The sequence below is a fragment of the Callithrix jacchus genome, chromosome 16 (assembly GCF_049354715.1).
Source record: "Callithrix jacchus isolate 240 chromosome 16, calJac240_pri, whole genome shotgun sequence".
Taxonomy (NCBI): Eukaryota; Metazoa; Chordata; class Mammalia; order Primates; family Cebidae; genus Callithrix; species Callithrix jacchus.
The window spans coordinates 42,617,058-42,632,309 of record NC_133517.1 but is presented as its reverse complement, the minus strand read 5'-3'; the positions used below and the strand labels follow the sequence as shown (position 1 = coordinate 42,632,309).

Sequence of the window (15,252 nt, the reverse complement as noted above, 5' to 3'; positions counted from 1 at the left end):
GAGCAAGAGTCATACAGGAGTCTCTGCTATGGAGCACAGACCCTCGGAGCTTTCCAGACCAGCTCAGAAGCACCCGCGCACACTCAGACAAAACAAACAATGCCTGGTCCACGAATGAATAAATTAAAGACACCCACGCCCCCACCCACCGCTCCGAAACCCGCAGAAAGAAACCCGGGGGTTCCTAAATAAGAGGTGTTGTTGTGTCTTTCAAACTGCAAGCATTCCTCCTTGAAGACGGGGAACGAGAGCAGTGCGTTCAGATGGCAGTAAAGATTGACGGTGGCTTTGCCCGTGACAACGCCCCCAGCATCGCGCGGAGCCAGGTTCCCTGAGAACCGGGAGGGGAAACACAGATCCAGGGAGGAGGGAACAGCAGAGGCAAAGACAGCTTGGGAGGGAATGGGAATGGAAAATCAGGGGGGAAAAATGAATGAGTGAATTTGGGCTCGAATAGTAAAACTTCCACGGAGAAAAGGATGGTATCTATCCCCAGGTAACTACCTTGAGATGAAAAATACATGAAATACACAAGGAAGTGGCAAGCAACAACTCTGAGGTGAGCAGCAAGTTGTGCACCTCCTCTCAAGGCGCTGGATCAGCACCCCTGAGACGTCCCCACCGCACACACTCCCATTCCGAGGCGGCGGCGGCAGCAACAGAGGCAGCGGCGGCAGAGGCGGCGGCAGCTGCGCGCCTCCGGCCCAACCCCGCTCCGCTCCCCCTCTCGCCGGCGCCCTGCCTGTCTTGCGTGTGCGTGTGCGTGTGCTCAGCCTCAGCGTGAGGGGCACCTGCTCGTCTGGGCTCACAGCGAAGGCAGCCTCGCCGCGAGCTGCCGCTGCCACTGCTGCCGCCACTGGTGCTGCCGCTCGCAGGCGCCGGACTCCGCCGCCACCGCCGCTGCCGCCGCCGCCGCCGCCGCCGCCTCCTCGACAGCCAGTGTTGGGCTCCGTGGGCTTCCCCCCTCGCAGCCTCGGTCCTTCCCCGCTGCCTGCAAGTCAGCCTGGCTCCGAGTCACGTGTCAGTGCCTGAGGCAGAGACTGCGAGAAAAAAACGCTCTTCATTCCTTCTTCCACCGCCATACTGTATTTTATACTAAATCTCATTTTTATTCCAACATTTTACTCCCGCTCGGTGAGTACCTTCTCAGTGGCATTCTTGTCCTATTCTTTTTTTTTGTCCTTTTTTTTTGTTTTTTGTTTTTTTCTTTTTTTCCACTTCTTTGATTATTGTTTATATTTGGGAAAGCTGGAGGAGCATGGTTTTGAGCCTTTTCCTGAATCCAAGTTTTTCTAGCATGCGATCGTTCTGTAGACAAGGCGCTGTGTCTGGGAGTCCGCGGCGACCGTGCCCGCTGGGAGCGTCTCCCAAGTCCAGCAAAATGTGCAACTGGTTTTATGGAAAAAGCGATGTGAAGTATGGTGCCTATTTTTTTCCTCTGTAAAAATAAAAAGCATGTTTCTAACTCTTTTTTTGCATACTCTTTTTCTGATAACATTTTTTGTATAGGTGGGATTTTACGGCAGTGTTTACAAGTTTGTGGTCTTGCAATACTGGTGCAAACCACTGAGCAAAGACATTAATTTTATATTTTTGTGCCCTTTTTGGAAGCCGGTGAAAACAAATTCGTTTTTTTCTTCCTGTTTTTGATACCCATTGATAACATGAAACTTTTCTTACAGCTGGTGACTGGGATCATTTTTAAGCAAAATACTTTTTTCTTCCTCTAAATTAACTATGACTTTTGCACATTTGACTTTTTTAAAAAACCGAGATAATTTTATGATAGATATCCTGATATCTATATCTATATTATCCCTTATTTCTCCCTCTCCCCTCCCCGTAAATCAATTTTCCAAATGATGGCAGTGGAAGGTTTTTATGGAAAAAAAAAAAAAAATGAAGTGCGGTTTGGTTTCCTTGTCAACGGAGGATGAAGTGAACAGCTGAGCAGCTCGCAGAGAGCAGGTACTTGGTCCCCTTGGAGGCGTTTCCCGGGTGTGCAATGGCAACACTGGTCCTAGCAAAGAAATGCGTGAGTGTGTGTGAGAGAGAGAGTATGTGTGTGTGTGTGTGTTTGCGCGCGCGCATCTCCGGGCAGTGTCGGAGCCTGAGGTGGGGAGAGCCGCGCCGGGAGCCAGGGAAAACCAAAGTCTGTTCCTTGCCTCAGGGTCGTTTTCTAGATGTGCCCAAAATACGGACCCCCGCACACCCTACTGTGAGCTGCGCCCAGGTCGTCTCCCGACGGGTGGCGTCTGCGCTGCGGGCGGCGCCGGCCGGCGGGCCATGTAAGTTCTCCGAGGGCCACTTGCACAGCAGGAGGGACGAGGGCCCTGTACGTGGTGCGGGCCGTCTGCTAAAGGGGACCCTCAGAGCACCCGGGAGAGCGGGGGAGAAGCGGCAGAGACCGCTTCTTACGGAGGGGCTGGCTCCAGGCCACGCGGGCCGGAGCTCGAGACATTTCCAGAGCCTTGAGGATGGCACCAGCCCCAGCACGCTCAACTCCTGCTCCTCCTCCTCGCAATGAGTAAACGACGCAGTAGGTCTTTCCCAGCCTATTTTGCTTTTCCAAAGGGCTTTGCTTTCTTAGTGGTGCTGTTTTTGGATCTTTCCTTTCCCTGTTGCTTTGCGTTGGTTTTAAGTGCCTGCTGGTGTCGTCTTCCAGGGGATGGGGAAATAGTTTTCTTATATGATGGTGACTTGGGTTTAATATTGAGTACTAAGCTGTTAGTTTGCATTAATGACCCTACACCTTCAAGGGATAAAAACGCCTTTTGTTTAAATTTTAAAGGGGCAGAGTTTTCCCTCTTTTTAACCGCCTTATACCGACTTTAAAGGTTTTCCCCTGAGAACTGTGTACAGGTGACAAAGGTGATGATTTCGTGTGTTGGTAGCACTGAAGTCCTCAGTGTTGAATGTAGTCTATGATATTTTATGATTATTCTGTTACATATTTTCAGAATAATTTAGCATTACTTTTCAGATATGTACCAGCGAGCAATAAAAAGGTTTTTCTGTATTTAACACTGTGACAGAATCTGCTGGAAATTTTTTTGTCCAAATAAATTTCATAAAGGCATACATCTGAAAATCTGGAGAGTCACCATTATTTAAATAATTTGATTTTGAAGCTTTTATTTTCTTACCTTTTCTCCCCTTAAATGAAAAGTTTAGCTTTAAATTATTATGTGCATATATTTTGAATGCTGTAAAATAAACATAAGGCAGATAAAACAATTTTTTACCTCTCAGATGAAGTTTTCTTCTAGGTAACTACAAAAATACAAACTAACTCCAACATACAGAGAGGCCTAGGACAAAGTACACAGGCTTTTTCAAGCAATATTTCACTGTGTTTAACCTCAGTTTGTGGAATGAAAAGTTTTATGCCTTATTTTTTACTCTTTGTAGTAGAAAAGTAAGCAGTGCAAAGGGCCATTTTTCTGTAGAAGATTAAAAGTTACTATTATATCTGGAAAACTCTGTATTTTTTATTCATAATGAATGCAAGTATCTCAAAAGCCTTTGGACACTTCATTGTGAGTTATTTTGTTCTAGAGTAGCTTTTCCCTATGAAGGAAATCCTGTTGCATTTACATAAAGAAGATAGTTTATGTCGCTATTTGTGGACACTATATTTGATATCTTGATGTGTGTTCTTCTAAGATTTGAAGTCAATATGATGGCACTCAGCCTGAAATTAGTATTTTCTTATTTTGTATAGTGAGCTAATTACTAAAATATAGTTTTTCATATGGTTCAAACTGCTAACATAAAACATTAAAAAGCTATTTGCAACATTCTGAGATTTTAAAAATCATTTTAATTATAACAAGGTATGTACATATAAATGCTCATTTATTAAAAATGCAAGATAATTTATGTGTATATTTGGTATATTTTATGTATTGTAAGTCATTTCGTTCTTTTAAGAGAGAGAGAAAGAGACAGAGCAAGCAAGCAAGAAATAACTTGAGTTATTGAACCTGCATTTTCATTAAGAGAATCAATTGCTGCCCTAATGTTGAGGTAGTTTCTGCCTTAAGATTGAGCAAAGCACTGGCTGTACTATATATTTCTCAATGAGATTGAAATCATTTGATATCAAATGGTTTCAAATGGGAACAAAAATAATTTTAATGTGAGGATAGAGAGGTAGTTGTGCTTTGATTTCTGTAACTTAATATCATTCTAAGAACCTTTAGTTATCTGTGCTTTCATTTAAGATTCATTTTTAATTATACTGTATACTTGTATTACATTTCTGTCTATTACATTCAAGTCCTTCAGATTTCTTCCTGTATGAATAATACTGGAAATTCTACAACTCTTAAACAGGCCACCTGTTTAGTTTTCGGTTAAAAATTGTTGAAGGTAGTATCCTACATTTAGCACCGCCTACTGGCTTCTCATGGGAAAAAAATATATATATATTTTTTTTCTTCGTCAAGCAACCCATAGGGATTTAGATCAATTTAATTGTGCAGATTTTTTCTACTGCTTACTGAGAGAGTGGGGTGGGGGTGGGGATATGGGGGAAAAAGTGTCTATTTTGCAAGGAGAGAAGGTTCCCAAGCTAAAGGTAGGGACTGAGAGAAAGAAGATCCACAAATTAAATTGGCATTGGATCACTAGCTGACCTCAAACATTTTACTATCTAAATTGTGACAAATAATCACTAACTGAAAACAACCGGTTACATTTTCTAGAACTTTCTATGGGATGCTAAAATATGGGCATTTTTACAGTCTTGGATTACTAAATTAATTTTGCAGCATCTGTCTCAGTCTTGACATAAAAAAAGTCCTATTTGGAATTCTGTCTTGAGTATGTGGTCTATCCAAGAACATTTAAATGAATAAGTTTTCATCATTTAAGATTAACAATTATTTTTTTACATTCATTTTTTTCATGGTCATAAACAGTCAAGTAGCACCCTGATTTTTTTCGTAACTTGCATCAAATAGCCATACTGTGGTGGTATATATACAAAGGGGAAAATTTCCAAACATACCATTATAAAGACACGTATATTCTTAGCCATAACAGATGTGTTAAAATTTTAACAAATGATAGTTGGTTTATTTTCTCTAATTTGTGTGAAAGTCAAATGGTTAAAAGAGCTACTATAATAATACAAACAATGTCTTCAGAATATAAAAATAGTTAATTAGAAAAATAATTAGTGGGCCAGGCATGGTGGCTCACGCCTGTAATCTCAGCACTTTGGGAGGCCGAGGTCAAGAGATCAAGACCATCCTGGTCAACATGGTGAAACCCCATCTCTACTAAAAATACAAAAAATTAGCTGGGCATGGTGGCGTGTGCCTGTAATCCCGGCTACTCAGGAGGCTGAGGCAGGAGAATTGCCTGAACCCAGGAGGCGGAGGTTGCGGTAAGCCGAGATCGCGCCATTGCACTCCAGCCTGGGTAACAAGAGTGAAACTCCGTCTCAAAAAAAAAAAAAAAGAAGAAGAAGAAAGAAAAGAAAGAAAGAAAGAAAGAAAGAAAGAAAGAAAGAAAGAAAGAAAGAAAGGGAAAGAAAGAGGAAAGAAAGAAGAAAGAAAGAAAAGAAAAATAATTAGCTATGCTAAAAATTTTCTTCCTAGTTAAAAAAATGTGAAATATTTGGATAGCTTTTTCTTAAATACAATATATACTTCTTTTAAGACCCAGTAATAAGTATTTAGAAACTCCAGTGAGAAGTATATGTCTGCTGCATTCTTGCAACTGTACCCCAGTAAGAGTGTGGTCATGTTTTGTTTGCTATTTACTGATAGTGTGAGCCACTAAGTAAGCAGTGCATTCATCGATCTAACTCTATGTTTCAAGTCTTGAAAAAGCTCCATAATGGAAGTAGAAGAGAAATGAAGTGGATATGTAAGATTGTTGGAATAATAAGAATGAATTTGAGGAAAATATTGTAATTACATTTTATTTTTCTGACTTTTGAAACTTTATATTTTATTTATTTTTGCAGATATTATCTTCAATTCTCAAAACAATACTGCAACATACATATTTATTATCCCCATTTTACGGGCACCAAAACGAGGCTTAGAGAAATTAAATAACATGCCAAAGGTCACAAACTCTAGTGGAACTGGAGTCAAAATCCGGTCAACATGGTAACAAAGCTCTCTTTTTTTTTTTTTTAAATATATTCCATATTATCTTTTTTTTCTTTCCAACTCTTATTTAGTTTCAAGGGATACATGTACAGTTTTGTTACATGGCTAAATTGTATGTCACAGGGGTTTGGTGTACAGATAAATTTATCACCCATGAAACTTTTATTTTTAAATGATGATTAACTGTGACTTTAAAAAATACTTTCTTTATCTCTTTTATCATACTTCCATTATGAAAACTCAGTTGTTCTCTGAAAATCTTAGGTAATTATTAATTTTATTCTTCAAGTTTTTTATGGACTTTCAGAAAGTATGTAATAACATGTTTAAAAAGGTCCTTATTGATCTAGAGTTATTATTATTATTCTCTCATTACTATTATTATCTACTACTTCCAGTAACTTCTACAAATGTGTGTAAAGATCCCATTTCCATAATTCAGTATGATTCTTTGATTTAATGCATTTCACTTCAGTAATTGACAGGCAACATAAACTTTCATTTTATTGGCAATAAAAACAGTTTGTTTTGCTACACCATAGTTTTGAAAACATTATTCAATAAGATGTAAGTAATAACTAATTTCTGAACATATCAATAGCTAGTTACACTGTTAACAAGTTTGCATAATAATATTTGTCATCACCCCTCCTTTTATTATTAAATTTTGATATGTAGACTATACAGACCTAACACAGCTGTTGTCAACTTTAGTAGTTTTGCTGACCCTCATTGCTTTTAGATTTTCAATAATGTATTGGGATTTTTTTTTGTTAGACTTACGTTAAATGTCAAACTTACCTTATGGAAAACTAACTTGATGTTTTTCTAAATTTTTCCATGTTTAAAACTATTTTTGTTTGTTAGTTTTGAATTATCTTGCTACTTTTCTGGAACTGAGTCCAGGAAAATAAAGAGGAAGAGGTGTTGGTTTAATGCCTTTTTCTTTTCATTTGTAACCACAGAGATGGCAGTCAGAGAACTTCAGTTAATATTTATGATACATATTTTCTGGACTGTCCTTGCAGACTCCTCTGCTGGGATCAAGACTTCAAGAGATATTTATTTAGCCATGTAAAAATCTAAGTGGAGAGGAAAATTATGGAGTAGAACGTGGAAACCTTGCACTGGTCTTCTAAAAGATGCAATAATGTGCATCAGTAAGTGCTCTTATGTAACCAAATACTAGAGATTTTCTGTGCATAAATATGTTTGGTAAAATTTCATTTAACTCACTAATATATATTTTGCTTAAAATAATACAGTTGAATTTTCCTCCAAACTTAAGAGTGGGAATTAATTACATTCATACATAATCCATGTGTTTAGAGAAAATATTTACACACATTTTGATAGCCATATGCTAAATAATAAGAGGAACAACACATTTCTGAGTCATTTCAAAAATTATTAACAGTAGGAGTAAGGAAAGCTCTATTTTCATTAAATCAAGATGAGAAGGAAAGAAATTGATGTGTCAAATGAATGCAATTCTATTGGTACTTCCCCTCTGTGATTAGATAATATTATTTTACATGTTGGAGGAAAAAGACATGGAGCTCAGAGCTCCACAGGTGGTAAAGGGAAATTTGACATACGGGAAGTCTTAACTGACACCGCATGCTTCTTCTTCTACACAGGGATGCTTCATTTGTGGAGAGGATTTTTGTTGTTGTTGGTTTTGTTTTTCCTAATATAAAATAACTACTATATATTTATTCTTGATACATTACTTAAAATGACTGTAGTTTGGCAAGTTTTCAACAGTGAGTGTTTTCCACTAGTAAGTGCTTTGAGCAGAAATAAAATAAAATAGTCCCACACAGATACACTTAACTGGTCCTGAAAGTACCAAGACAGGTTCTCTAAAGAGTGACATCACATTTGTGTGAGTTACCACTGGTGCTCTGTGGTTGGGTCAGAAGATATAGTTCTCTGTCCTCAGTTGCTTTGCAGAGAGTCTGGGAAACACATTCAACATTTACTTACTAAGTACAAAATGTAATCTCTGCTCTTGAAGCTTTTGCAATGTGATGTGGAAAATTAATCTTTCGTGCAAGCAAAATTGAACAGCTAATTATTTCATAACACAGAACTCTATAAATACAGCTGTCTTCTCTGTCTACCATCATCTCACCATCACATCAAACCACCTCACGATTTTACTGTTACACATATTTGGATGTGACATTTTCAAGCTCATTTTATGTTTGTTAATAACATAAAACACATAAGTGTAACGTATTATTTTAGCATTCTGTGTTTAGTTGCCTCTTCAGATGTGCAAGAAAGTCTTCCATCATTAGTTTCCTTGGAACTTGAGAAAGTGAATATTTTCAATGAAGAATGGGAAACATAAACTCTAGTGAAAATAGTGTGAATGAACATGATGAGATGGATTTTTAAAACTTCGTCATAAGTCCAGAAGTCCATAAAATCAGTGGATTTAGAGGTCAAGGTATAGGGAAGGTTAAATGCTGCATTTGAATTTTGAAATCTGAATATCATGAAATAGGTGGTATAAAACAAGAGCAACTAATATCTAGGGGAGAGCCCGATTTTATTGGAGATGAGAAAACGATTCAGTTTTGAACATAGTGACCAATGTGCAATGGAAATTCAGGTCTAGAGCTGGGAAGCACACTGAAGGCTAAAAGGAGATATGATAGAATCTACTTTGAAACTCTTAAGTGGGAATAAGTCCTCTCCAGGTAGAAATTTGGAAACATCTGCCTTTTTTTTAGTGGTGGTAAAAAGGGCTGATAAAATGTAGAATAATAGAGTTGGGATAATAGCCACTGAAGTTCAGAAAATGTGTGCATGGTGTGTGTGTGCGTGTGTGTGTCTGTGTGTGTGTGTATTGTTCAACAGAGCTAATGCTGCATAGGCTTAAAAGAAGGGGAGGCCTGAGATAAAGGCCTTTGAATCTGTCATTAAAATTCATGAATTTTGAGAGAAACTAAATGAATGAGATATATTAGATGAGCAAATGAAAAAGTGATCAATGATCCTCAATATGATGTGGTGGCATCATGAAAAGGGCTGTTGTTCCCAGGATTGTATGTGTCCTGGGCGTGCATGTCTCTCTCTCTCTCTCTCTCTCTCTCTCTCTCTCTCTCTCTCTCTCTCTCTCTCTCTCTCTCTCTCTGTGTGTGTGTGTGTGTGTGTGTGTTGATAACATGATCTAAATAAGACCAGTAGGAAGTTTTTCTGGAACTAGCTAAATTGATTTGAAATATATATTTATATGCAAAAGTAGCAGAGAATATTTTGAGAAAGAAAAGCAAAGAGAGGACTAACCTATTAGATAATAAAATATATCATTAAAGCTTTTAAAAATAAATGTACTTACTAGCTATCTCTACTGAAAAGTCTTCAAAGCAGTGTCTTTCAGGAAGCAGTGAGCACATCTAGTGCACAAAGCATGGCTTCTTCTTTTTTTTTTTTTTTTTGAGACGGAGTTTTGTTCTTGTTACTCAGGCTGGAGTGCAATGGCGCGATCTTGGCTCACCGCAACCTCCGCCCCCTGGGTTCAGGCAATTCTCCTGCCTCAGCCTCCCGAGTAGCTGGGATTACAGGCACTCACCACGAAAAGCATGGCTTCTTAGTATCATTCCGCACTCAAGAGGACAAGAGCCCTTTAGTCTTCCTTAACCTAGAATTGACTGATTCTAAGTCTGAGCAGAAAAAACACAAGATGAGCCTGGGATAACTTACTGTGCCAGAAAGTCAGGAAATGGTCAAAGACAAATAAGGCTAAATCATTGTAAACAAGAGCTAGCTTGAAGGGCCTTCCAGATGTGCAATTTAAATCAGTTTGAATTTCAAGAGTGAATATAGCAAATTGTAAACATCGAATAAAGTAAAATCTTTGAGTGCATAATAATCTAAATAAAAATATAAAAAAAAAAAGTCTGAAAATAATTAAATTGAAATAATTAAGTGATTAGCCTTCCTTTCTTAGTTGATGAGGGACAGCTCTTCACAAAATAATGTGAATTAAGTTTAAGAAATGTGAGAATTAGAATATTACTGTTTGTAACTCTAGGTGAAATAAGTGATTCAGTCCAAGATGATCAATAAGTGATAAAGTCATCAATTAAAATTATTTTGGTAACATATTCTCATAGTGCTCAAGTATTAATTGCATCTGCAAGTCATCATTTTAAGTGACCAAATAATTTAATCCAGCATCACCAATAGACACCATGAGCCTCCTGATGTGATGCCATATGAAAGCTACAGTACCATTTGTGAAATATTGTTGCTAGAATGTCTAACATGAATCTCATAAAACCTGGTTAGATTTAACCTCCAGTTTATAGAAAAATTCAGAGAAAGGACAAATTAAACTAAACCATGAGGAAATCATGAGACAAATGCATAAGATGAGGTACTCTACATTGAAGATACATAAACAGGCCTGTGACCTAGACTTGTAAAAAGTTGGTGCCACTGTGCGGGGGGAGACATTTTTAGATTAAAAGGGACTAAAGGCAAACAAATGCGGTGCTTGAAGATTTATATCATTTCACTTTTTAAAAATGTGGCCTATAAAAAGTCAAATTTTGGTATAATTGGGAAAATTTCACATGGACTAGAAAATAAACTATTTTAGGAAATGTGTGCTGAATTATTTAGGGATAAATGCAGTGGTATCTGCAACTGAATTTCTTATGAGTCATCAAAGGAATGAGGGAGGGAGTGTGTGTGTGTGGGGGGGTGTATGTATTTACGTAAAGTAATCATTTGTTAACCAACTCTAAATCAGGGAGTGCTTATGCTAATTTTATTGCATTATTCTTTCAAGTATTCCATCCATTTGATTTTTTTTCATAAAGAAAGTTGAATAGTCTATTAATTGCCATTGAGAAAAAAATATGCATATTGAGATTACATAGAAGCATAAATCCAATTGCCCATGTTTAAGGTCATCTGGGATCTTGAAGATATGGAGACAAAAAAATGAAATTTAATGTTAAATTTTGGGAATAAAATATTACTCATGGAAGTATTATTATTGATGGAAGGATATTTTTGAAGCCACAATAAGGAAAATCTGAATGCATATTTATGTTTTTCAGGATAGAATCCCATTGCAGGAAGAGGTAGAGGAATAATAGAAAGAAAAATAATTTCTCAGGGTCAAGTTCAGAATGTTCTAAGAAAGTTGGTGTGATTACTAATAGCACAGGGAGTGGCTGTCACATCTTAGAACAGGAAGGGAATTGAATCAATCATTAGTTAAACTAAGTAACTCATTATTTGTTTAACAGATTATTTTGAGCATTTTCTTTGTAACTGTGCTGGAGGATGAGGATTCTGTGGTAAATAAAACTGACAACCGTGACTGCAGGAAGTTTACCACCTAATGGTGACTTCAGTCTTCTCAGATAATTGTAAATGAGGTCTTAGGTTGAGATTAACTGATATGGAGATGGGAGCTAGGGAAGTGGAGTAGAGAATAAGGATGAAGTATAGAAAGATTCTAGAGTCATAATGGCAAAATTAGCATAGTCCATGCAGTTATATCATTTCTCTAGCAACACTTAACAGCCTGTAATCTGAATGGGTTAAGGAAACAACTGAGGATTACTTGGTTAGAGACTAGCAAGTCATCCACTTTGTATAAAACAAAGAGATGAGCTTTCCAGAGGCAGTGAATATGAAGACATAAATAAATCTGGGCCTAGAAAGAGACCAAGGGCAGCTCCACAAGATGAACAAAATAAGAACTGGTAAGATTTGAGAGCCTGAAGAGTGGGATGAAAATGAATAGCAGGCTCACTAATTTTAATAGAATGAGAGTAGTGCAAGGATGGATACATTTGGTCAGAAAAAAATATTGTATTTCCAGCTTTTGACAGTGGAACATTGTAAAATGGTGAATAAATTTTAGAGTATGGTAAAGCATGTGGCTAAGAAAGGAAGACAATGCTGATGCTGAGAAGTTAAAACATTGTAAGATGAAGCTGAATGTTAAAGGTGTAATTTTGAAAAAGTGATTTTAAAAACCTGTAACAGGATGACAGGTGAAAATGTGGGAAGGAAAACTAAAAATGTGCCAAAAGTATCAATGACCCTTTTAGAGATTTAAAATCAACTAAGACCAAAAAGATTTTTTTTTTTGTTTGTGACTTCTAGGACTTCAGTTTTTTCTTTGGAACATTATGAAGAGAGCTATAGTATGTATCTTGCTTGCATTTGAAAAGAATTTTCAGTTAGGCTAAAAATAAATTCTGCAGTGGATACAGCAATGCAAACTTTTGTAAGGAATTCTCTTATCTAAACCAAGGAAATGAATATAGGATCTTGTAATTAAGTGTAACAGTGAATGATTCAGATTGAAAAGAAAGCTACAGAGTATTCATTAATACATTTTTTTTCCAATTCAAACTTTTTGTTAACGTCAGAAGTCCAGATAGCAGATAGATAGTTATATTTACTGCTGGTTCTGTTGCTGGTGCTATGCTGAGATCTCATTCCATTTATGAATCAACACTCTGGACCAGACTGACTGATAAGTGCTTAGTCAGATAGAGCCTCATCTTTGTAACACTATGAGAATATATGATCATAGATAATAATATTTAGGAGAAAATGGAGAATCCGACAGTTGACTTGTTAAATGTCTTAGTGCTATTAAATGGCTGAGTAAAGATCTGAACCAGGAATTTTTGGCTTCACAACTGCAATGTGGACTACTGTGTCTTGTTCAAAAGATGAAAAAAAAAAAAGGAGATACCATAATTGGTACATCAATAGGTCAGCAACATTTGTCCAATAAAATAGACACACACACATAATTAATGCCCTCACAATAAGTCCCTATGTACAGCATGTTAAAAATGCACAATGCTTTCATTTAGAACTGTGCTGCAATTGATTCTGATTCTAGCTTTTCTTTTCAGAGTCTTTTATAATGTTTCTTCTGTGGGCATAATGGGCAAGTTTCAACAATTGTTTGTATATTTAGATAATATTTGTTGGGGATCTATTATATATAAATCATTGTGTTTGGGGGGATTTTATAAAAGCTTTTAAAAGCAGAAAACATTGGTCTTACCCTCATGAGTAGACAGTTTTCTGGAAAAGAAAGTGCTGCAAGTGGAAAGTGACAATGCAGGAATTTTTAAGTATTAAGAAAAGTATAGATGATTGCTCATAGTTCTTTAGATTATTAAGGCATTTGAACAAACTGGAATGCAATTTCTTTCTCTCCTTTCCAGTGATTTGGTGAGTCCTCTGGTTGGGAGATTAGATATTACTCTTTCCATCGTATTCCAAAGTCAGGAATACATGACACTGTAGAGGTGTGTAGAGGAAAAAGTAAAGGGGGCCAAGTGAGAGAAACAACAGCACAAAAAGATTTAGAGCAAACCATCTGGAAAAAGAAAACGGGAAGATGAAAGTAAATGGTAAATTTTTGAGGAAAACAGGAGAGGGTAAGGGTAGAGGTACAATTAACATGAGTTTGTACCTCTTTATCTTTATTTTATGCTTTAATAGCTAGTCTATTGTTAGGAGAATGAAGTTTATTCTGGAATATATTGAACTCAAAACTTCAAGTAAACATATCTTATTAGAAACTGTTAAGTACTATAAAATAAAATGAATTTAGAAATATCTATACTTTTAGATTTTTTTAAATGGCTCTAATGATATAGCTTTATTCATAATTTAAAGTAGATTCGTGAACCAATGTAGGAAAATATTTTGTTTTATTCTGAACCTGTTTCGTCACGTATGTAATCTTTTTATTTCGGAATTTCTACATCTTTTTCCCTATTCTAGTCTTTCCCCCAGACATTGGTACAACTTAAGTGGGGGAAAAGAAGAGAAAGGGCTGCATGGAATAGGGGAGAAGGGAAATGGAAAAGGAGAAGGAAGGAAGTCAACAATAACCATGACCAAGCTTTTGGTTGATCACTGTGGAAAAGAAACAAGGTAGGTCATGCAAGCTAGCCACATAAGTAACTAAATTTTCTAGAAGATACGTTTTTAAAAGTTAAAAGCTGCTGAAATTAATTTTCATAATAGATTCATGTAGCTCAATGTATAAAATTATTTCAACATGTAATCAATATAAAATTACTTTAAAAATATTCTGGTTTTTTTTTTGTTCTAAGCCTTTGATACCTAGTTTGTGTTGTATACTTAACAGCACAGAACTAGCCACATTTTAAGAGCTCATGTACCAGTGGCTACCACATAGAATATGTAAATCTAGGGTGTTCACAGACACTTCAGGACTATGTCATGTTTTTGAACTCTTTTTGACATTTATTCCTTATCAGAGATTATCGAAGATAGATTTTTAAATATTCTCTGATCATTTCAATTTCAGCTTTCACTTTTTATTAAAGCCCAAATAGTAATCCATTGAAGTTCCTTTTTGCCAAAAAGTTATCCCAATATATGGTCCTGTTTACTAAGAAATGTTAAATTTTCTTCATACTTATTGTTCTTCAGGAGCAAGATGGCCAGTTTTACTAAATTTGCTTTTTCAATCTACTCATTTGGCCCTGGAGGTAAAGAAATAATGCAATTGTGAGAAATTGATGACATCTTCATAGGATAGGCTTCTATATTAGTGGTGTTTGCCTCACACCTAATTTAATGAGAACTATCCATGGTCTTGCAGAGAATCACTCAGTATTTTAAAAACAGAATGCTATACTTAACATGTAAATTTGCTAACAGATTTTTTACCCATTGAATACCAATGTAGTTTCAGAAGTTATTTGAAAATGTAATAGCAAATCCTATATCTAGTCATCTGTTTTCTGCATTTCTGAAGTCTATAAATATGGAAAATCAAGAGTCTTGTTTGCTATGAAACCCCACAATCGAATCAGCCTCATTTTCTTCACCACATTCTTCTCTTGTTATCAGACCAGTTGCTTCTGAGTCTCACACGTTTTCTAATATGGCGTTAAAGAGACATTTACCAATTATTAGGTCCTGGCTTTTATACAAAGAAGATAGTCCTACAATTTCTAACATTCCATTTTTACATTTTATTTACATTTTGGGGATGAATGATGATAATGATATTAACCACCGCCAAAATAACCAACATTTAATTTGTATTTACAATGTATCAGGTGTTGCCCTCCAA

General features: G+C 36.6%; 1 protein-coding gene across 17 annotated transcripts in view; it reads left to right on the top strand.

Annotated features, from left to right (window-relative positions):
- Positions 1–223: 223 nt before the first annotated feature.
- Positions 224–15,252, top strand: part of RALYL (RALY RNA binding protein like) — a 765,327-nt gene continuing 750,298 nt past the window's right edge. For 4 of the 17 annotated variants that reach the window (XM_054246386.2, XM_035276604.3, XM_035276608.3 and 1 more), the window contains exon 1: positions 754–1,134. Coding sequence is in view for 4 of the 17 variants with exons in the window: in XM_035276606.3 (XP_035132497.1) it covers positions 2,524–2,539 (16 nt within the window). In the remaining 13 variants the exon portion in view is untranslated. Of the gene's footprint in view, positions 560–753; positions 1,969–2,085; positions 2,540–4,536; positions 14,079–15,252 lie in introns of those variants that run through there. The other 13 variants (XM_035276606.3, XM_008982844.5, XM_008982848.5 and 10 more) reach the window with 6 other exon arrangements.